We start from the raw sequence: 23,047 nt of genomic DNA on the forward strand, positions 1-23,047 counted from the left end.
ATCACGTAAGAATCAAGAGAAAGAAGAATACAATCCTTTGTGTTCAATTTTTGATGAGGTAGTTAATGGTAGTGAAGTAAAAGATTTTGGTGTACCAAGGTATGATATTGAATTGGAAAATGCTATGTTAGAAACATCTCAAGCACAATTTCAAGTATGTGAACCGACTACCGGAAGCAAGCATTCACTCAAGCTGCAACAAAATGGGGAGGCAATATATATGAATCCAATTTGGGCTTTCATTGAAGATAAGTTTCATGGTTGTAGTCTTCGTGAAAGGTTGAGAGAGATGCTTTGTGTTTCTTTACTACTTGGGGATTCTCTTAACTATGACCACAAGATGCTACATTTGGTGAGTAACTACAATGGAAGGTGTAGAGGTAGAATTGTCTTCAAACAAGGAAGAAGTTCAAGCACTAATGGAGAATATGCCTTTGGAGAATTCGTGGACGAATTTGTTCAAACAAGGGGAGGATGATGTATTTACAAACGAATAAATACTTGGTGTGTCATTACTACTTGGGGATGCTCTCAACTATGACCACAAATTTCTACATTTGGTGAGTAATTATAATGGAAGGTGTAGAGGTAGAATTATCTTCAAGCAAGGAAGAAGTTCAAACACAAATGGAGAATACGCTTTGAAGAATTGGAGGACGAATTTGTTTAAAGAATGGGAGGAGGATGTATTGTGGATGTCCCATATCGATATTGAAGCGCCATTTATAGTCCATCCTAGAATTACATTGAATATGCCAAGTATGCCCTTGGTGCTAGTATAAATTATAAGACATAAGGCTAAAGGGGGAAGTTTTGGTTTTAGAATATTGTGTGAAGAATGAGAGGTTCTCTTCTTTCAAACCTAATTGCTATCTCTAGGGGGAATTAGATCATCTAATTCTAGAGTATCAACTAGATGCCTCTCATAATCTTATAGTTTCCAATTTAATTGGGTAGAAATTATAAGTTATTTGAGAAGAATCTCCATTATTAGGTTCTTCCTTTATTCAAAGGGTAGAAGAAACTAAATTGGTTGATTGTTTATCCTTTTCAACTTATCAATTTCAATTTATTTTCATTGTAAGATTTCGCTTCTCATTACCTATTGAGACTTCAGACATCAGCAATATCACGAACAATGCTCTATCTTCTATTTCTTCTTTGATGAAAATGCTGGTGTCATCTGTAAATTGCACATGTGCAATACTAGCACAAAAATATGGCACATGACCAATACTAACACCACATCTATCTGCAAATTGCACTTGATGTGTGGCCGATACCTAATTTGACAAGCATTTGCCGAATATTCTTTTGATTTCCCCGATTGTTTCCAATTAATGTCCTAACTTTCAAGACATTCGCGTTGCCGCATGATTTTTTAATCTATATTTATCCCGGGTAATTTTACACATATACCAACAGAAGGAAAAAAATATGTACAGTATAACAAGAAAGTTATTTTTCAAGTACTAATCTCTGTTAAATAATACAAAGCACACGTTAGGGTGGCTGTGCAAAATGCACTTGCTTTGTGACTCAATACTATCTACTTACCAAAAAGAAAGGAAAAAATGAATTCGAATTTTTTGATTTATACAAACAAATTAGTGACCAAACTTCTTTCAATATTAAAAGGAGAAAAAAAAATTCATGCTGCACTGAAATGAATATCATCATCCATCCATCCATCACCCTTTTTGTCGAAAGAAGTTTTTCATTTTGTTACCCATGGTATATTAGTAGCTTTACTAGGATCATATATTATCATACAAGTCCACTCCTGTTTCGCGATATATTCGTGCTACATTTGTACCGTAGCCATCAATGTAGTAGACCTCGTTTTAGAAGCTAGTCTTGAAGACGACGATGAAGATCTCGCAGACGGAGAATTCGAAGATGATCGGGGAGAATTAGTCGACGATAATTTATTCTTTTTCACTTTTTTATGTTTCTTTGATGATGGAGCCTTTGGAATGTCACTCGGAGTTGGAACAGAAGAATCTCTCACGAACTCTGGTTGAATCATTGATTGCTCAAAATCTGTTTCAACCCATTGCAAAAACATACAAACATTATTAAGATGGTGTTCATTTTCAAAAGTTGAGTCACGCAGAGTTAACAACAATTATCCGAACATATGTGTGCAGTTTTTGCAAGACCCGAGTTTCGCAACCTAGCTAGCTAATCTCATCAGCCAACATGGCAAGGCCAAGGCCTATGGATGAGGTTAGGCTAGGTCCTACGAGCAATTAGTCAAATGAATCATTCTCTCACTCATTGGTACCAACGGGAACAGATCACTGTGCATGATGAAAGCCAGCAGAATAAAGTATTTAGATCCTGGAATATATACTTAAATAGTCCTCCACTCCACTATAAAGAACAATTTTTTTTTATTTATTTTTTGACTATGTCATCATGATAGGCGGTCAAGTTACTCGTTAAACATGTCTCTGTCAGGCCAAACAAACGTCGTGGTTGGGGTAAAGAATCTTGGTATTACTCTCCACCCTAAACTAAGTATACACCAAAAATACCCTTGAACTTAAAGTGCCAAAAATATCCTCCCTAAATGCTTCCAATGACACCAACATTATTTGTCTGTGTAGAGTTGTTAACAAGGACAAATCAGGGAGAAAGTGGAACATACCTTGAGAACCCCATGTTGTACCACTAACTCGGTTAATGTCTTTGGCGTCTCCTAAACTAAGGGATGTATTCGAGAATTCCGATGCCGTTCTGAACTCGTTCATCTGGATATTAATACCATGATTTAATCAGAAACAAAACTAAGTTCTTTCTTAAACAGAAACATCAATGGAAACAGCTTAAACATACTTTGTTATCCAAATCAGATTAACATAATAATAAATAGTGCTTGCTCGCCGTTGGATGCATGTAATATATATATATATATATATATACGTACCCAGCTTGGGGCATTAGTAGATTGATTATCCCATCCAATATGGGCAACATGTTTAACATCTGTCGGGAACCCTATCTCCATCTCTCGATCCTTGGTCACAACTAATAATAACACAATTAAGGCGTCCCATTAATATTTCACAAATCAATCGAAAAGAATGAATGGATTAGAAATCAAGAAGAATATAGTTAGTACCGAAGATTTGGGAGATGAATTTGAAACTTTTACACAACCCTTTCATCTTATGCCCATTATTATTACTCATGGCCGAGAATACTTCTTTCACACACAATTTTCTTCTGGTTTTCATACAAGAAAAAAGAGGTTTCTGTTAGTAAGATTCACTGAAATCCTTAATGGAAAAAATGAAAAAGCAGACGCGGCAGATTAATGCAGCAAAGAATTCATATATATGATGAATACCTTTTCAAATTTGATGACAAGGGAATCGATAAGTACCTTTTCAAAGAAAACCAGCTTAGATAATCTTCTCACCAAGACCCCCCATGCACTGTCATCTTGGAAGATGACACATAATATTACACCTTCAATAATTTGAGAACACAGAGAAGAGAAAAATTTGATAAATAATAGAAAGAGGAGGAGAAAAAAAAAGAGAGAAAGTGATAAAGACAACTGTGATTCAACGAGGCCTCCAAAATGGAGAGAGCTGAGAGAGAAAGAAAGAGGAGACAATGGGATTACAACTAAGATGTTGTCTTAATATTTTGTTAGAGACAATATGTGGTGTGTGCTGGTGACTATGTGTTGAACGAGTAAATCTCGCTCCGTCTTTCTTAATTTATAAAATGAAAATAAAATGTATACCAATTATTAGGGAAAGAAAATCTTTACAAGTTTATTACTATAGTTAGCTTATTGATGGAATATCCAAGTACGGGTGTTCAAGGTGTTCCAGATCCGATAGTTAACGTGCCGTCCCAGCTGTAGCTTAGGTGAGATTCTGTGCTGAGTATTATTAGATGTTGCTGCTGGAGCCAATGTTGTTTTTATATGAGCATATTGCAACCCTCGTAACGGTCACGAAACAGAAAACTAAAACAAAAATTACCTGATCATCTAAAAAGACTCGTTCATGGCACCCCGGTACTGAAAAATGGTAGTTGCAGAAATTTATATGTTTAGATAAATGGCAATTTCCCATTACCTTGGACCACCACTAGCACAAAACTATTGCCTGTAGTGGGTACACTGGTTAGGACTATCATTGGAGGAATTAATTAGAACAGTTTAGAAAAAAATCAATGCTTGTCTTGTGTGGTCCAACTCCAAGATAGTGAAAGATGGTTACCCGTCGGAGAGAATTGTTCTACGGCAGAAAGATACATCAGTTTTTTTTTTATCTCTTGATAAACTAATGGATATGTGTCATGAATACAATGTCCATCTAATAACAGGGAAGCTTGACTTGCTCTCTCGTCTTCCCCAGTCATATAAATATGACATATAGCATACCCTTTTATAATAATTTGATTGCAAAGAATCTACGGCTACTAGGTTCTAGCTATATTCCTTTTTTTTTCTTTGACACATAGGTTCTAGCTATATTCCTCACAACAACTTGCAGTGTCGGCCGATGTCATTGTGGTAAAGTAATCTGAGTTCGAAATTCATCAGCATTAGATTATTTGTTCAACAATGTTTTGTTTTTTTCTTCTTACTATGCCGTCAAATATTGCTCCTCCATAGTAATTTTTTAAGACCTTTAGGCAGAGGACATAACGAACCCATCATAAGCAATGTACTGTATTCATTCTTAAATGGTCACTACAACACGAGCTAAAAAGGAAAAATTGTTTATGAATCTTATCAACACTTCTTCCATTACTTTTGGTTGTTTCCCCTGTTAGAACGACAGTTTTTTTGCACTCTGCCGACATCATTTTCCTCAAAAAAAAACATAATGCTTGCTTGACTGATGGTTGGAGTTGGAGACGCATTTTCAAAGCTCTTAAATCTTACTAAGGGGCGCCCCGGCTGCCTAAATCCCAGTATCAAGTGAATGTCTGCCTAAAATAAAATCCGAAAGCGCCCAAGAAAATCTTACTGCTTGCAGTTCAATCCGGTTCCAGTTCGATCCCTGGTTCACTTTTAAGAGTTCCAGTTTGACCTGTTAAAGTAGCTTCTTTTCCCATCAGGAAACGAAAGGGGGATTTTCAGTTCTCCATTCATAATCCCAATTTGTAAATCTAGCGGGAATTCTGAAGCGAAAGGAAAGCAACAATGGACGAACTTCTGGTAGCTATTCTGTCCGTCGTTTTTGTTTTAGGTTTAATCCCACTCTTTCTTTGGAGACGTCGTCAATCAGATGATGGGCAACAACATCAACACGAAGAAGAAGATCAGGTAATTAGGGTTTCTTTTTGGTATCCGTATCTGCAGTTTTATTGTTCTTTTGGGGGCATTCGGTATAAAAATTTAAAAAATTGCAGTTTCATTATTTCAATTCGATGGTGTTTGCGTTTTCAGGTTCCCCAAAGGGAATTTGCAGTTCGTCAGCCTGGACCTCGTAGGATGCGGCGAAGGCCAGCTGCTGGTGCCAGTACATCTTCAGCTACTGCAGAAGGTTGGCCTGATCTATCTTCATGATTAGTTTCACTAAAGTAGTCGAACTCCGTCTGTTGATGTCTCTTGTAATGTGATTTTCTAATAATAGTTGGTGTACCAAAGCTGAAATAGGTTTCATTTCCTGTTCTTTTGGTTGATGACTAAGATTTCCCCCTTTTGGAACCGAATTTGCAATTTGATCTTGCATGTACTGTTTACCATAGAAGTATAATTCGTATAATGAGTTTTAAATCAGTAAATTTGGTTTTGTATTGATAGAAGTTGTGGCTTTGAATCCATGTTGGTTTGGCACTTTGCCGGTACTCCTGACAGAGTGATAGTTTAGCAGAAAACATTTGCATGACTTGAAGTACATTGGAAATTTTGTATATGCAAGGAACAACACAATCTCTTAGGGTACTGAAAGTGGGATACTAAAGTTAACTAATTTTAATAACACATTAAAAAGGCCTTCTAAACTCTATCGTCCTTAGTCTTGCACCTGAGTGGTTGAGGTTTCTTTATCGGGTTTTTACTACACAGAAGACACAGGAGATCATTGAGAGGTGTTGTACTTGAGAGAGTGCTGTTTGTATTTATGCACCGGGTTTTTATGATGATTTACAAGAAGATATGTGAATTTACCAAAAATTTATCGAGTATTATCAACTCTAAGTTTGATGATCACTAGTTTTTTGTTACTATCAGCACAACACTTGTTTAGCAGAAGAAGAATCTTTAGTTCTATATATAACTGGCAAAATCTTTTGATTCAGAGAATATTGATGGAAGTGATGAGGATGTTGACGAGGGGGCCAAAGCATTAAAGAAAAAGGATAAGAAACGACAAGAGCGTGAAGCTCAGCGTCAGGTATGGACTAGGCTACATATTTCTCTCCCTTCCCTCTCTGATATATTCACAAAGTAAAGTTTTCACGGGTTGAAGTATATAACTTCGGTCAGGATAAAAAAAAAGTTTAATAGTACGCCAAATGTTTTCTACTTTCTATTTGATATGGTAATGAGCATCGGACAAAAATATTGTTCGATGTATGTTGTTTGCTCAAAAAACAGAAACCTAGGTGGATACATTTGTTTTTTTTAAAGGAGATATTGATTCATATTTTGAGGCTGCAACCTGAATAATGTTAACTTGATTCTTTTGCAAGGCTGATGAAGCAGCACGTGAATCAAGAAATACAAAGCAAGATCGTTATGCTGAGATGCGAAGGAAGAAGGATGAGGAGCGTGAAGAACAAGAGCGCTTGCTGGTGAATTTACTATTTAGTTTATTTATTGGCTTCTCTGATTTGAATATGTTTTTTTCTTGTTAAAGTAACTGGGGTTGGTTATTTAGGAAGAAGAGGCCAAGGCTCGGAAGGCCAAGGAAGAGGAAGCTGCTGCTCTAGAGTTCGAAAAGTGGAAAGACGCATTTTCTGTTGATGCTGAAGGTACAACCGAGAGTGAAGTTCAAGACGGGAGCCAGGGTCTGCTTTTCGATTTTGTCGAATACATCAAGGTATTCTTCCATCTGCACAGGCCTTTAGCTCCCGCTTGTATTTCCAATATTACAGTTAGTTCAGCTATTACAAAATACTCGATTTCCATGACAAATCTTCCCACTCCTAGCTCTTTTGCATGATTTTTACAGACAAAAATCAGATCGTTCTTGAATAACATCTCTTTACAATTTAGTTTTGTATCTACGCTTTATCTTTGTAAGCTACTTAACAATCTAGATTGTCATGTCATGTATTGGATTTTGCTAATGACATCCTTCAAATAATGGGTAAAAATGATTACAAAGTTAAAGATATATGATTACTAGGTGATAAAGGGAATGGACAGAAGTTCTGTGCTAACTGTTTTGATTTAACAAATGCAGAAACACAAATGTGTCCAGTTAGAAGATCTTGCTGCAGAGTTCAAGCTAAGGACTCAGGTATTCCTTGTGTCCATAGTCTCTTTTTTACATTATTCTGAAGAAGCAAAAACGAACCAGTTTATTTATTGAGGAAATTCAGAAAGGCACATATGAGGTGCGACCTGTGTATACCGCGTTAAAAATGCACATATGAAGTGCGACCTGTGTATACCGCTCTTAACAGGATCAAAAATTGGTTTCATCTTCTTGGCTTCTGACGATCCGTTAAGAGGAAAATGTATGCCTGTATGAAGTGGTTCTGAAGATCGTGAACAAAATGTTAGACAGCCAGTTGCATATTAAAATTTGTGTTACAGGAGAATCTAACAAGATTTCGTGTGTAATGGATAGATCTGATTACTGCATTCAGTGTTCAATAAGTCATTGCTGGATTTGTATGACTAGTTTCCACGTTAAACTAGTGATTTTCTTTTACTTAACTTGTCATTTCCTAGCAGTGTTCTAAAATTCATATATTCGGTTGAAAAAACATAACGATTATATTTCCGTTTGCTGATGGCCCTAATCTTTAGAATCTCTGTTTGATGCAGGATTGCATCAATCGCATTGCCTCACTGGAGAGTATGGGTATGTAGTGTTAACTTGATCAATCTTCTATTTGTTGTATGTCGGATTATGAACATTTGATGATTCTGTGTATCATGTCTGATGTGCAATATTGTGTTTGTTTATTAGGGAGATTATCCGGGGTTATGGATGATAGAGGCAAATACATATACATTGCGGAGGAAGAAATGAGAGCAGTTGCTGACTACATCAGGCGGCAGGGGAGGGTCAGCATCTCACATTTAGCCAGCAAGTCTAATCAGTTCATAGATTTGGAGCCCAAAGCACAGTTTGTGGAAGAGGAACTCCACAACCCAGAAGGGATTACTGTTGCTTAACTATGTTTATACTTCTAACATATTAACCCAGTTAAAAACCTAATACAAAATTTTGTTATTTATCTGTACCTTGTATTTCGTCTTCAACAGTTTTTTACTTTGTTGAATAGATTGTTGTGCCGTGTATGATTATTGCTAGTTTAAAACAGAAGAACTTTTGGAGTGTTAGTAGGTGCTGTGCTAACTTGCTTTGTACCAAAAACAGCAAGCATCAAGATAATAATGGTTCTACTATCAAGCAGATTTATTTTGTTTAAGAAAACGGCCAAATTGGACCTTGCCTTTTGTTGAGCTGGTATGGAAATGGAGCTCTGCGATGCAAACTTGCAATGCTTCTCTTAGCGGATAGACCATAGGAAGCTGTGGTTCATAGGGTATGCTAATATGATGACGCCTAAAAGGAAGCAATTCTCTGTAATGTTGAAGAAATGATGAATACAGCTTTCTCTGTAATCTGTATTTCTTTCAATTGAATCTTGCAAAGTTTACAAACAACAATGAATTGAAATTGATATTGATAAATAAAAATACAAACTTACAACACAAGGTTTTGAATATACAAACACATCGAACAAGAATGAACATATTTCACATACAACTTCCTCCGCTGAAAATATTTGCTGTCAAAGGGAGGATACTGCTCTCTATAAGCTTCCACTGAGCTGAACTCTTTTACATGTAAGTAACCATTATTCTTTTGTCCAATACATTCTTTTTTTTATCATCGGACGTCCCACCATTATTCTGATTTTTTAGGAGGCAAAATTTTTGATACATATCGTGTTTGGGTCAACTCAAGGTTCTAAGCAGTTTTGACCTGAAGTAAATTTGTCAAGCAGAAAAGTCAGAAAAAGAATTCTATAGAACACTAAACATCATTGCACCAACTGATGAAAGAGAAAAACAAGATGAAACCTTACCTTTCTTAGGTACCTCTTGTGAAGCTTCATTGCTCCAGTGCAAGCCTTTTTGGCATCTAAATTTCCAGTAATGTCATTTAGTATCTGTAGTACAAAACGGAACGATGAAAGGTAAGAGAAATGAGGTAACAGCAGTAAACACAAAACAAAAAGTATCTCTGTTTGAACAACTAATCATATTTTGATAAAATCTATCCTTCAAGCCTTTACACTAATTTAGAAATGCGAGAAACTCCATCCGCAAGGTTCTAGAAATTCTAGCGCTCATTGATTGATGATTCTGAAGCGCAACCTTACGACAAACATGGTGCTGAATTATTACCTTCACGACATCATCTAGGCCCCTTGCTTCTGTCAACAATTTTGTGCTTTTCTCCTTCAGAACGCTGGCAACAAGGAAAACTGAAATAGGTACTGGTCCTTGGTCTCCAACATTACCTCCATTCTTCATATTTTCTCTCTCAAACTTCCCAAATTGGCGTGATGACTTCGGCTTTTTAGATCCTTCACTTCTTCCCATAGATTCAGGTTCTTCATACATGCAATATAAATCAGGATCGTATTCCAAGGCCCACATCATCTATTACATTTTGAACAGAACAGAGAATAATCAGTTTCGGCGAAACATGCACAAAGAATGACAAACAGATGTATAAAGAAAAAGAAGAAAAAAAACAATGAAAACAAAGAGAGGGAGAGAGGGAGAGAGAGAGAGAAGGATAGGTGGATGAATCTACTAATTTAGGAAGTCTTAACAAGTCCGAAACTGATAGTATTTATTTAGGTTTTGGACTTTCCAAAGTTGAATACTATTGCTTTTTCCTGATTGGATATCAGTTCCACGTAGATCAACAGAAACTAGTAAACAAACTTAAAATTTTCAATATAAAGGAAATAGTATGGTACCTAGATTACAAAATAACTTGTCCAACAAAATTAAGAGGACAAGTGAAAAGTAAGAGTTGTTAAAATTATACCTCCCAAAGGTACAATGAATCGCCAAATGAGAACTCTCGACGGAATAAGACCATAAGCATACGAAATGCAAAAAGATAGTCACCTCCACCTAGCGCCTCTGTGATCCAAAGTTATAATAGTTATAATTTAAGCAAGACAGATTAGTGCAGAAACATAAATGCAAGATATAGATTAAAGTCTATTTTCCACTGTTACATTATCAATTCAAGGGAGAAACTAGAGGGCAATGCTCTAGTCAAAACTCAGATATCATGGCATCTAGGTCCTTCAGTGGTACCACATAGGTGCTTTAGTTATCTTGTCTAAAATATAGAAATCATTTTGGGATCTGAAAGTCATCAAAGCTGCTAAATCATGCATGAACGCTGAACTAAATTCAGCAGCAACTCTCAGCCATAAGAACAGTACCTATATGTTGATGAAGCTTTGGATCAAGGATATGAATAACTGATGCCAGACTTGTAAGTTGGGTCTCCACACCAACAGAGCTATCCGTACATCTGAAATTGCCTCTCTATAGAGGTTAAAAAGCAACATAAGTTGAAAGAAGTATAGAAAAGAAAGCAAGAAAAAAAAGAAGGTAAATCGGAGTCCATTGGGAAAAAAAGAAAAGAATGCACGACTATATAAACAAATATCAGCGGTCTAATTTTTTGTTCAGTTCTTATATCATCATGAGCTTGAGTGGCAGAAAAGTTTAAGTGCAGGTATGTTCAAAAACAGACCGGCTGATGAAACTCGTACGAAGATTTCCTCGACATTTTCCTAACAAAGCTAGTGTTACAATAACTAGGACTACGCTTTGGAGTGTATTGGGTTTAAATATTTAATGGTGAAGCAAATTTTCCTTGAAAAAATGGACACCCAGCTTTTAAAGTTAGAAATTTTAGACATAAGAAAGAGTAAGATTCCAAAATTGGAGGGATGTGCAGAATCCAGAAAACCTTAACTGGTAGAGATACTTTCTGAAAGTCATCATGGGACAGATGTGCCAAACATGAATAAAAGGATAAGCAAAGGATTTAAGGGCCAATCATGTTTGTATGAGAAACCAAATATACTTTCCTAGAGATTCTATAAGATTATAACAAAAACATTTACAACCTCGGAGTAAGGATCATGCAGCCAAATAAATTTTGGTATCTGGTTAACAGGGTTCTGAGTGAGAATATACCAATTTGCGCATCAAGCGTTCAAAGCACCAGAATGCATCCGCTTCATCGTCAAGGATCATAATCATGGGGGAGCAGAGATCACTCATACCTGTTTATGTGCAGTAAAGAGTTTTAAGAAATAGCCAATAAATCTTTAAAGAGTAAAAGCAAGATAGTTCAACTTTTTGGACATCAAATGCTCCTTGTAGTTTTAAAAAGTATTATTCTTGCCAAAGTGGGTTATATGAGTACAACAAAAACCGCAGCACGGTTGAAGGAAACTCCTTTGATGGAAGAACTAAGATTGAGTTGGACAAGGAAAAGGGAAGACTCGTTAAAGTAATGACCTTTGACTTCCATTTCTAATATGAATATCTATACAACAGGATAATGTTATCGACACTTGAAAGTGTATGCATACATCATAAAGTGCAGGCCCAGTTCATATACAAAGACAATTTTAAGAATTCAGCTAAGGTTAATCAGATCAATAATTTTGATTCCATGGTTACACAAAATTATACTACAATCCTATTCTATTCATTATGAAGGGATTGAACCATGAACACAGGATTGCCTATTCTAACCCTGATACTATGTCTACCATGAGGTTTATCAAAGAAGATTAAGGAAAGGCTGGTTAAGGATTCAATAAGCACCCATTGTCAACTGTAAAGAGCTAAGGATCATCACTGCTCACCTTGACAGTAGCCAACATCCTTATCTATCCAGGCATACACTGCTAAAATATCCCATAGCTTTGATAAATGTTCTTGCTTCTCATAGTAAACTAGTGTCCTGTCAGTGCGAACCACATCGAGACCTGCTTAGACAGTAATACATAAAAGGTTACGATTATTCAGATATTAGTTAGATAGATTCTACTAAGCTGTTACAACTTGACATCAAAAGCTTTTAACTTCTTTAATAAGGCTTTGCAATATGGATACCCAGACAAAAAAAAAAACTATCAGCATGCAGCACTGGTGCAGGCCAATCTATTGGACCCAAACAACGGTACAGGGTATCTGGATAAAGAGAGCTGGAATAGCAAAACTGCTGAAGCGGGTATGCATGTGTATATGCACATAACTCAATGATTGTGGTTAAGTTTAGTTGAAAAATAGTCCTCAAGTGTACAAAATGAGTGTCTATAGTTTAAAGTCATAATGTTCTTACATAGACCATTAGGGAGTTGAGCATTTCTGCAACTGGAACACGAAAGATGAGCTAAACTTGCAGATTACTGTCGTCAGGTGTCACAATGATATTAAGTTACATAGACCATTATTTATACAACATTATGAACAACATACCTAAGATTCAAGTTCAAAAACAAGTCCATGCCCCCAATCAAAAAGAAGTAACACGAAAGCGGCAACTACATGGTTTATGTTGCTATGCTAGATTCGTTATAATATAATGAAGACTAATCATTGACTTGACAGTTAAAAATCAGATGCGTACCAATCTGATGAAGGGTAAGCTTCCACTGAATTATTCTTTTGTCTGTGATTTGTTCAGAATCCTCCTTTTGTGATACACTTGGATCATCTGATGCATTACCATTTGGGTTTGCTTCCAAGAGGTTTAAAGGATCTTGAATAGGGAATCCATCTTCAGTGATCAAGGGTGCCGTGATAATCCTGCCACTACCAACAACAGAATCCATCTGCCTGCACACTTCTTTCCATGTAGCATATTGAACCCTGAAGTTGCACAAATGGAAATGATTAGGGTTTTAGCGCTACTGATCACTTCTTTGTTTTCGTAACAAATCTGCTGATTAGATACAATTGTAGCAGCAAGTTATGTAACACACTTTCAGGTCTCACTGCCAAGTGTCAAGTAAGGAAACGGAAAATTCGAATAATTGATGATTTTGGTTCTCATGGGACACAAGCGGTATTCTCAAACAATGTGTGGTGTGTGGGATCCCCATGAATGTCTCCAAATGTGTCACATGGAACTATCAAACTCTCCTAGAATTACAGGAACAGCTTTCTTTCTTGCACTTCCTTACACTAAAACAGATTAAATCCCTGTGGTTGTCCATAAAAATTCTCTGCCTATAATTGTGGCAACATTATTTCAATAGTTAAAACTTGCTGATATTGGATAGGGGGAGTAAATTACCTTCGACGTTTTCTTATATCTTCTCGGTCATCAAAGGTGCTCCTAGGATCAAAGCACCCAAGTAGGAACTCCCAAACTTCTCCTCTAATTGATGGATGAATACCCTATTTCACCAAAATTTATCATGTTAGCACCTACAAGTTCATACAAATGTCCTCCACCGATGTATAAAGTATGCGAGTGCGACTCTGCGGCGCTGTAATTAGTAACTTAGACCACTTATTCAAAAATAGAACATCTAGACTAGAAGAAAGTCCAGCAATTGGATTTTCATTTATTTCCATTCTGATGTTTATAATTATAAAGCAGTTGTTGAAGGATTTTTGAGTTACTGCATCTTTATGATGAATAATACTAATATGCATTGCATCCCATGCAACAATTTGATACATAAAATTTAAAGTAAGTTTTCTCCTTACCCCGCGATGAATTCGGCTCAGTGTTTTGGCTATATCCAAATAACCTTCAGGACTAAATGCAGCTCGCCATCGTCTTTCACTGAGAGTTTTCCCCGCCTGCATGAACATGCCAAAACAATGTTTTAGCATCTGGAGCAAATTAAAATACTATTGCACCACAATCACATAAAATTTCAATTATCTACTCAAACTCAAAGTAAACATCATAAAATAGCTCCAACAAAGGTTCATGTCATTGAACAATTAAGATAAATCGACGAGAATAAATATCACGCTAATGAATATACCATGATAAATGAATAGTGGAACTGCAACAGAAGTTCGGAACATTATGACAAGCTCACGAGTTTCCCTATTAAGATGGGATAAAGCGCCCGCGGCGGTAACCAAATATATACTTCCAAAAAAAAGTTTATATGGACAACTTACGAAATCCAAAATTTGAAATTAAAGGTTACATGGACAACTTTTGAATTGGATAAACAGCATTGCTCTCATGATAGGCAGAAATGAAAAAATGACATAACCCAATAACGTAGGAAAGGAATAAACTTTAATAATTTGATTCTCTGACTTTACAAGGTTTCGGATATTGATTTCAAACACAATCTTTGGCATTGCATGCATGTTTAAATCATTTATTTACCCCCAGCCACAGATACTTTGCAATAATTTCAATTCAAAACCTTTATAAACCTACAACCATAGCCAAAAAACAGGAGCTGAGCTGAAACAAAGCAATACAGACATACTCTAGATTGTTTCAGAATTTGATTACAAACAACCCATCAATCAATTCTGATACTAAATAAGAAAAAATAGATGATAAAAATCAAACCTTGATCTTGAACTTAGTCTTAGGAACATCATCGGCACATTCAGGCCGAATTAGATAAAATGAATCTGTCGGAGCTCCAGGATCTCTCCACATTCCTTACCACAATAAACTCCCTCCAAAAAGACCTAAATTATGTATTTTTTTTTTAAATGAATTTCTGAACCCAGAAAAAACAAAAACATAACCAGCATACACGATCTGGATCCCCCCTTGAAAGAAACTGAATCAGAAACAATGTTTTTTTTGAGAGTTTATTGGGGATCCAGATCGTGATGCTGGTTTATTGTTATGATGATTATCAATAAACACACAAAAATTCTTTGCCGGAGTTTTTTTTTTCCTATTTCTCTCTCTAAAATTTATTTATTTTTATTTTTTGTATTATTGTTTTTTCGGTTTTTGTTTGTCATTTTTTTCTTTCTTTCTTGGTGGCCGTTCACCCCACGACCATCTCAAACTTCATGAACAGGCCGTTAAATGCGTTCAGATATTTTGTTATTTAGCCCATCAAAATGGAATATAATTACGAAGATTTAGCTGTACCTTGGTTGACAATTTTGACCATTGTTCTTTCATTTTCGTACCAGAAAACAGTTAAGTAGTTAATAACTGGATAAGCTGACAACTTATTTATGTAATCATTTCTAGTACACTTTTGGTCTGAAAAATCTGGTAGTGCCTCGTGCTTTCCGAAGCCCTTGACACTCCGGCAGAACAGAAGCTTGGTTTCCTCCGGTTTGGTCCAAACTGCAAGTGCAAGTTGAGTGTTACATTGTGATGTCGACCATTTGCAGGATAGTTTGCCACAATTCAAATGGGCCAAAGTTTGTCCAAGGGTATGATGGTTCCCTCCAACTGCGGAGATAGGGGTTTAAACCCCCGGAAGGAGTTAAGAATGTAGCCCAAGGTCAAAGTTCCAAATTATCAAAAAAAAAAAAATGTCCAAGTTATTTTTATTCTTTTTCAGGGTAGTTTTTGGCATGTACTTCAGTTTTGCAACCTGCTTGTTCTAACAAATGTGCTTGTTAATATCTGGGTAGCCGCAAACATAACTTGATTGTCTCTGTCGAATGACTCCGTGGCTGAAAACATAAATAACGAAAAAGAATATTGTTCCTGTAAACAGACAAAATAAGGAATTAGCAGACCAAGTTTAGATCCATTTAATCCATCATTTATTTGAGTAAAACGGACAAAAGTTTGCAAACAAACAATTTAGTAAGATGCTGATTAACATCCACATAAGGACTACTTAAAAAAGCAGTCCCTATTTAAGCTAAAATTGCCTACAAACAATCTCCAACAGAAACCTTGAATCATTACATTACAACAGTTCCCAACTAGTTCCTAGACTTTTCTAACCATGTCAAGATCACCACGAACCTTGGAGGCAAACACCTTGAGACTCGGTAAAAAATCTCGCCGAGGATGTGCAATTTGCTGTGGGGTGACTTCGCTTCTCTTAATCGTTTTCTTAGTTGTTTTAGTAGTCCTGTTCTTAACCTTCTTAAAGCCTAGAGAACCAGAAGCTATTGCGCAACCTGTTACTCTCCAAAAAATTGAATTTCTTATGTTTCCTCATTTGAAACTGAATATTAGTTTAGGCCTCATTATTACAATTAACAATCGAAATTATGCAAGTTTTAAATACAGGAACACAACGATTCTTATTAATTATCGTGGAATGCTTGTCGCAGAAGCTCCAATCTTGGGTGATAATATTCGTGCTCGTGATAAACATAACATCGGCACTTGTATAGAAGTTATAGCCCATAGGTTGGTTACAAATCCTTTGTTTTACACTGATCTTGCCCGGGGATCGTTGAATTTTACAACAGTAACTACATTACAAGGAAAAGTAAATGTATTTAACATATTGAAGCTGAAAGCAACTACGAGAAGCTCGTGTGACATAGCAGTGTTTGTTAAATCTAAAATCGTCGAGTCTGTATGCAGTTCAACAACAAAATTTTGATATGTTTTAATGGTTTCAGTTAATTATTTGGTTATGTAAATCGAAATCTTTGAGTAAGAGTAGAAATCATTGTGCAATTCAATTTTGAGGGCCAGATACAAATTGTTTACATCTTCTAAGAAAAGAAAAAGGAAATCATAATCTGACCCCAACGTTTCTTGCGTTTTTTGGTGGTTTATGCTAATCATCAGTTAAGTTCAAAAGAAACAGACAGACTTCAAAGAAGCTAAAGCAAACATCTTGATGGGGCTACTAAAAGAAAAAAGGTCAAATAAGCTTAATTCTTGATTTGTATTCTGACCTTTCCTGTCTTTGGAAACTAACATAGAAGAAATCCTTGTGTATATTAAGACAAGGAAGTAGATTATAATTTGAGTTCAGTCTATCAAATTTAAGCTCTAGTAGGCTAAGGGCCTAAGGCAAATATATATATTGAGATGCAGCTAATTATTTACCAAGAAAAGTGTCAAAGATGTTTGATTCTTCAATCTTGAGTAGTACTTGCATTAACATTTATGTTTCGCGGAGTAAGGCTGAGCCTTGTATAAGTCGGGAAAACGGATTATTGTCAAAAATCAATACACTTTTCATGCATGGGAATCATTTGATTTTCTGTCCTGTCAAGAGATATAATTAACCAGGACTACATTCAAGAAATAAAGTTAAATACTTCTCAGATCTATATGTCGGCAACGGGGTAGAAAATATGATCAAGCAAAGCATATAAACTTATGGAGTCATTCATAAAGGAAAGAATTGATGCAAACAACAGTAACAAAACCTGTAGCTTTTAATATAAGCTGGTGAACAATATGCTTTGCATCAGGAGATGAGTCACTCAGAGAAGAAAAGAATAACAAAAAGTAGAAAAAAGCTTCACTAGTACCTCCTGGAAAGATAATTCATAGAAGCCTACAAAACCCCCAGTCCAGAAGACCTTACACATCAAACCCTCACAGCTTAGTAATTCATATCTGACATTCTTGAACTAAACCAGTCTTTAGTGCAAGAATTTCAGCTTTCTTCTTTTCAAATGGCAAACTCCATACTAAGATCAGTCGATGGTCACAACCAAAGAATGTTTCTTGCTCTCGGGTTTCTTTGTCTTGCGTCGATGATGCAAAATGCCGGTGCGTATGAATTCAAAGTTGGAGGTGTGAATGGGTGGACGGTAACAAGTAATCCTGACGAACATAATCAATGGGCTCAAACAAGAAGATTTCAGAAAGGAGATACTTTATGTAAGTAATGCTTTGAATTGGTATAAGTTTATCAAACCGTTTTTCAGATATTGCCCACTCAAATGTTGCACAGTGAGTGCAGCATAGTGTCTTGCATTCGCCTTGAACCTTGCTTGCTGTCTATAGTTTTGCATACTGCAGGGTTTAAGGTTTGGTGTTTCATTACCTTTGCAGTACTAATCATGCACATTTTGAAATGAATGCAGTGTTCGTCTATAAACCGAGCCAAGACTCGGTACTTCAAGTAAACAAGCAAGACTATGATAATTGCAACACAGGATCTCCCATTGCGAAGTTCGAAGATGGTAACACATCATTTAATCTTACTCACTCTGGTCCTTATTACTTTATAAGTGGAATAGAGCTCAACTGTCACAACAATGAGAAGCTGACTGCCATAGTCTTATCGGATAGAAGCAAAACACCACCACCTCCTCCACCTTCTTCTCCTCCTCCTCCCGCTGCAACTACCCCGTCTCCAGCTCCTGCTGGTGAGTTATTTCCATCCGATCAATCTCCTCCACCACCACCACCACGAAACGGAGCTTCTTCATCATTTGTGAGCTTGACAAGTTCTATCGGAGCTTTTGTTATGGGTTCATCACTTCTCTTAGTTCTTTAACTCATCTAAAGGACTTGAATCTATATCACTATTACGTATAAATAAGGGTTTGCATGAGGAGTTGGAATTTGAGTTTCTTTTATCTACATTGTTTTTGCTTTCCTCAAATTTGATCACTTTGTAGGATCCGGCTGAGGTTTGAAAAGGGTGGATTGTTTGGTTTCTTCAATTTGTTTGTGAGAGATTGAAAAATAAAGTTTGAGCAATTATCTATTACTAGTCTATTTGTTGGCTATGCATATTTTGTTTTCCTGTCGATCATTGGCTATGTACATTCAACATAGTGAAAATATATAAAAGACTATTTATTTGTTTTATAAGGATTTAAATGTTTTCGCTTACTACATTTGATTTCTATTCATCTCCGCTAATTGAATGAGAGGCTCCAAAGTCCAAACAACCAAAACAGACCAGGAATCAACAAGAACAAAGTAAAGAGTTTGATAATAACCCCTAATACCGGGCCAAGAAATCTTCCAAGGATAGGGCTAGAATATTATCTGCAAACTTTTTTAGAACGAATTGCATAATGGTTAACGTTGATTTTCTTATAAAATACTAGATAAATCGACAAGTAAAAGATTAAAATTGGCAAAATTAATACCAAATCCTCTTTGGAGAAAGAAATTTATAGTTTATGGAAGAAAAACGAAAAAAGAACTGAATAGCCAGGAAAAAGTTTTACTACTTCCTAATTAAACTATCGGAGAAAATGAGTTTTATTGTTTCGGTTTTGTAGTCTTGGTGGGAATGGAATTTAGGACCTTTGAGTCTCTAAGGGAACTTGCTCATTTTCTTATGAGTGAATGAAATATGACCTTTAGTTCTACATAGAGTATAACTAAAGAGGAGCTCCACTATTTAACTATTCCTCTATGGATAGTCAGACAAACAATGTGGGTGGAACGGGTGGGGCAAACAATACTTGTTTTCACTAAGGCTTGGGCTTAAGGTTCGGGCTCGTTCTTACGTCGTGGACATAGGTCAACCAAGACGCATCTTTTTGGACAAAATTCTTTTAAAATATTTCTTTAAATATTCTAATATCAAATAAATTTTGTATTTAATGTGGGGGCGTATGACTTGGAGAGGATTTATTTATTTCCGTTTTTCTTTTTATGTCGACATTAATGTGCAGTTAATTGGATAATTGTTTTTTACCGTTTTGGAAAATCTTGAATTAATGAAAATTTATTTTGGTTTTATTACAAAATTATATTCTCTTTAATTCACTCTTAATGCACATTATTCTCGATTATCTCTCTTCTCCACTATATAAACCTTTTGGTTTCTTCATTCCAATTTGTGTCCAGAAGAGCCACTATCCTCTTCTTTTCGTCTTTGTCCCTCTGTGTGGTTTTTATTCTTTGTGCCATTGCTATTGAGTTCGTATGAGTTGGCAAGTATTGTAGTGCTAACAATATTTGCAAAGGGCAGTTTTATCCTGGATACGACTTGACCACAGGGTATAGGCATCACTCATTCTTGAGGCGTACCGGTCAACTATCGTGTTAAGGACAGCGTGTTGAACACGTGACTCTGTCCTCTGTTTGCTGATTCCATTGAGTGTTTATTTAAGCGTTTCAGAAATTTATTTCTAACATCTTCTTTGAGTATTGTGTTGTTACATTTGCAACAATCTTAACACGATAGTCTTTTCTATCTGTAACAATGGGTAAGAACGATGTTGATGGGTCAGAAAAATTTTCTGGGGAGCTCATCCGTTTTGTCAAACCGATCACTTCCATTATAAAGAAGATAAGTATCAATAATTTTTGTTTATTTGATTGTTCCTTGTATTTAATTATCGCACCCAACAATCATGGATGTTATTTATGGAGTGAAAAAGCAAAAAATGAATTTTTGGGTCAACTGTAGAGTTTCGAGTTTATCTATTAATTTAGAAAGAATTTTGATAAACCCTTTTGTCATAACGTAGTAGACATCCTGATAGTTACCCACGTAAAATTTCAGAATTTTTGGAGTTGTAAAAGTATTTTTTCGATATTTTACAAAAAAGAGAAATATTCCTGAAAAATTCGGACGGACAGAAATTTGTTGTTGACAATATTAGTTTTTATGGGGTAACCATGAGTTTTTTTTTGAAATGGTGGTTCAAACGAAGTTTGTAAATCTAGATGTTATCTTCAAAATTCATATTTTATTTTCTGATTCGGAATTGTGGTTTGTGAATAAAGGTTCCATCTACAAGGAACATGGCTAATAGGCGCATGTGGCCGGAAATAAATCTTCCAAAGATGGCAAATGTGAGAACATGCAAAACTTTGCATAGCTCTCATAACAAAGGTATGTTTCAGAGACCTAAATCTAGCATTATTTTAATTAAGGGTGTTTGTTATATTTGTAAAATTTCTGGTCAAATGGCATTAATGTGTAGACAACATAAAACCTTAATAAGCAGAAAGTTAATGCTAATTTAGTTGAAACAAACTAGAACGAGTTTAGTGGCATGATAACCTATGTGACAGACTGGAATGGACTCTAGCCACTAAGCATGTTTGTTAAAACAAATACCTGTTCACCTCTTATCTGAGAATAAGGGAGGTTGAGAAACTCTATATGAGTAACTCATTTGCGACAGAGGTTGCATAAAAGGTAAAGGTCGAGCAGAAGCTCATATCTATAACATTCTCACATTTAATGAATTTTCATGTTCCGGGCATATGCAAGCTAGAATCTTGTATCTTATTCTACTGAAGATGGTTAAAGATTTAAGATATTAAATGAATCAGTAAAAACTTGTCGTAACTAAGGGAAATGATTTTTCAGGCATCGGTTATATGACTTGGGTTTATATAAGCTTAAAGAAAAATTGATGAAGTGAACATTTTTAATATTTTGTGTGTGTTTGAATGTTTTTCATGGTATACTTAGATTAAATTATAAGTCAATGCATAAACTAGCTAATGTAGGATGCATACCCAAATTTAGTTTGGAAAAAGAACACAAATGTGAAATTTGCGTAGAATCAAAATATGCTAGAAAAACCTTTTTAGCAAAAATGTTCGTAGAAATTTTAAACCCTTAGAATTAATTCACTCAGACCTAGTTGACTTGAAATCCGTTCAAACTAGAGGTGGTAAGAAATGGTTTGTTACTTTTATAGACGACTGTACGAGGTATTGTCATTTATATTTGCTTAGAGGTAAGGATGATGCCTTAGAAGCCTTTAAGATGTATAAACTAGAAGTTGAAAACCAGCTGAATACTACCATGAAAACCATTAGGTCTGACCGTTGTGGTGAATACAAAATTCTTATAGAAGATTTCTATGTAGAACATGGCATAATATACAAGGTTACCCCTCCTTATTCACCTCAGTCTAATGGAGTAGCTGAACGTAAGAACCGTACCCTTAAGGAGATGATGAATGCCATGTTAATTAGTTCAGGATTACCTTCGAACTTGTGGGGGGAAGCTGTCCTCTCATCCTGCTATATCCTGAATAGAGTATCCTTTAAAGGATCAGATAAAACACCATATGAACTGTGGAAAGGTAGACAACCTTATTTTACATACTTCAAAGTGTGGGGGTGTTTGGCTAAGGTTGCCATCCCTAAACCTATAACAACCAAGATAGGACCCAAAACTGTTGACTGTGTCTTCATAGGGTATCCTGAGCATATTACTGCATATAGATTTAAGGTTGTGAGTTCTGAAATTTCTGAAATTGGTGTGAATACTATTATGGAATCTAGGGATGCTGTGTTTTTTGAAAATATTTTTCCATTAAAATTTGACTCTCGTAAGAGAGGTGTTGATCCCCTAGATGTCCCTTCAACCAGTCAGACTTTACCTTTAGAGGAAGATGAAATAGAAATTGATCCTAGGAGAAGTGAAGGGGCTAAAACCAAAACTTCCTTTGGACCTGAATCCGTAACACTCGCCGAGACTGATCCTCAAACTCGTAAAGAAGCCATAACATTTACTGAAACCCCATTCTGGTAAGAAGCCTCATTTAGTGAAATGGACTCAGTCCATCTGAACCAGACTTGGGAGCTTGCTAGATTACCTCCAGGGGTAAGACCATAGGATGTAAATGAGTCTTTAAGAGGAAACGTAAGGTTGATGGAACTATGAAAAAATATAAGGCTAGGTTGGTAGCTAAAGGCTATAAACTGAAAGAAGGTGTAAATTTCCTTGATTCTTATTCACATGTGAAGAGAATTACTTCCGTTGAGATGCTAATTGCTATTGTTATCATAAAAAACTTAGAGATACATCAGATGGATGTTAAGAAAACTTTTTTAGAAACGTGAATTAGATAAAGAAATTTACATAGACCAACCTGAGGACTTTGTAGTGAAAGGTTATGAAGACAAAGTTTGTAAGTTGAACAAATTTTTGTATGGTTTTTTTTTAAAAACAGTGATATGAAAATTTGATCATATGATAATGAGTAGTGGATTTAATT

General features: G+C 35.8%; 4 protein-coding genes across 5 annotated transcripts; 2 read left to right on the forward strand and 2 right to left on the reverse strand.

The window, feature by feature from the left end:
* Positions 1–1,416: 1,416 nt before the first annotated feature.
* LOC113353774 (CRIB domain-containing protein RIC10-like) lies at positions 1,417–3,991 on the reverse strand. Of its 2 annotated transcripts, XM_026597273.1 has the most exons (6): positions 3,799–3,991; positions 3,392–3,477; positions 3,128–3,231; positions 2,933–3,033; positions 2,654–2,756; positions 1,417–2,043 (listed from the first exon to the last, which is right to left on the reverse strand). In XM_026597273.1, exons 3-6 carry the CDS (start codon positions 3,195–3,197, stop codon positions 1,805–1,807), a joined length of 513 nt encoding a protein of 170 aa, XP_026453058.1. In that variant the 5' UTR covers positions 3,198–3,231; positions 3,392–3,477; positions 3,799–3,991; the 3' UTR covers positions 1,417–1,804. The 2 variants fall into 2 exon arrangements, with proteins under 2 accessions (XP_026453058.1, XP_026453057.1); XM_026597272.1 differs by lacking the exon at positions 3,799–3,991 and having other exon boundaries at positions 3,392–3,722.
* Positions 3,992–5,020: 1,029 nt separating this feature from the next.
* Positions 5,021–8,570, forward strand: LOC113348644 (DDRGK domain-containing protein 1-like). The gene is made up of 8 exons (XM_026592485.1): positions 5,021–5,299; positions 5,423–5,519; positions 6,277–6,371; positions 6,670–6,771; positions 6,858–7,019; positions 7,386–7,442; positions 7,976–8,012; positions 8,121–8,570. The coding sequence occupies exons 1-8, from the start codon at positions 5,177–5,179 to the stop codon at positions 8,327–8,329; spliced, it is 882 nt and encodes a 293-aa protein (XP_026448270.1). The 5' UTR covers positions 5,021–5,176; the 3' UTR covers positions 8,330–8,570.
* Positions 8,571–8,776: 206 nt separating this feature from the next.
* Positions 8,777–15,212, reverse strand: LOC113348643 (TBC1 domain family member 15-like). The gene is made up of 11 exons (XM_026592484.1): positions 14,775–15,212; positions 13,937–14,032; positions 13,518–13,621; positions 12,849–13,090; positions 12,082–12,204; positions 11,402–11,490; positions 10,636–10,741; positions 10,227–10,324; positions 9,572–9,829; positions 9,250–9,333; positions 8,777–9,146 (listed from the first exon to the last, which is right to left on the reverse strand). The coding sequence occupies exons 1-11, from the start codon at positions 14,865–14,867 to the stop codon at positions 9,132–9,134; spliced, it is 1,308 nt and encodes a 435-aa protein (XP_026448269.1). The 5' UTR covers positions 14,868–15,212; the 3' UTR covers positions 8,777–9,131.
* A 2,484-nt stretch (positions 15,213–17,696) lies between these two features.
* LOC113348645 (early nodulin-like protein 3) lies at positions 17,697–18,932 on the forward strand. The gene is made up of 2 exons (XM_026592486.1): positions 17,697–17,990; positions 18,197–18,932. The coding sequence occupies exons 1-2, from the start codon at positions 17,783–17,785 to the stop codon at positions 18,610–18,612; spliced, it is 624 nt and encodes a 207-aa protein (XP_026448271.1). The 5' UTR covers positions 17,697–17,782; the 3' UTR covers positions 18,613–18,932.
* Positions 18,933–23,047: the final 4,115 nt, after the last annotated feature.

Source organism: Papaver somniferum, chromosome 2 (genome assembly GCF_003573695.1).
Source record: "Papaver somniferum cultivar HN1 chromosome 2, ASM357369v1, whole genome shotgun sequence".
NCBI classification, from domain to species: domain Eukaryota; kingdom Viridiplantae; phylum Streptophyta; class Magnoliopsida; order Ranunculales; family Papaveraceae; genus Papaver; species Papaver somniferum.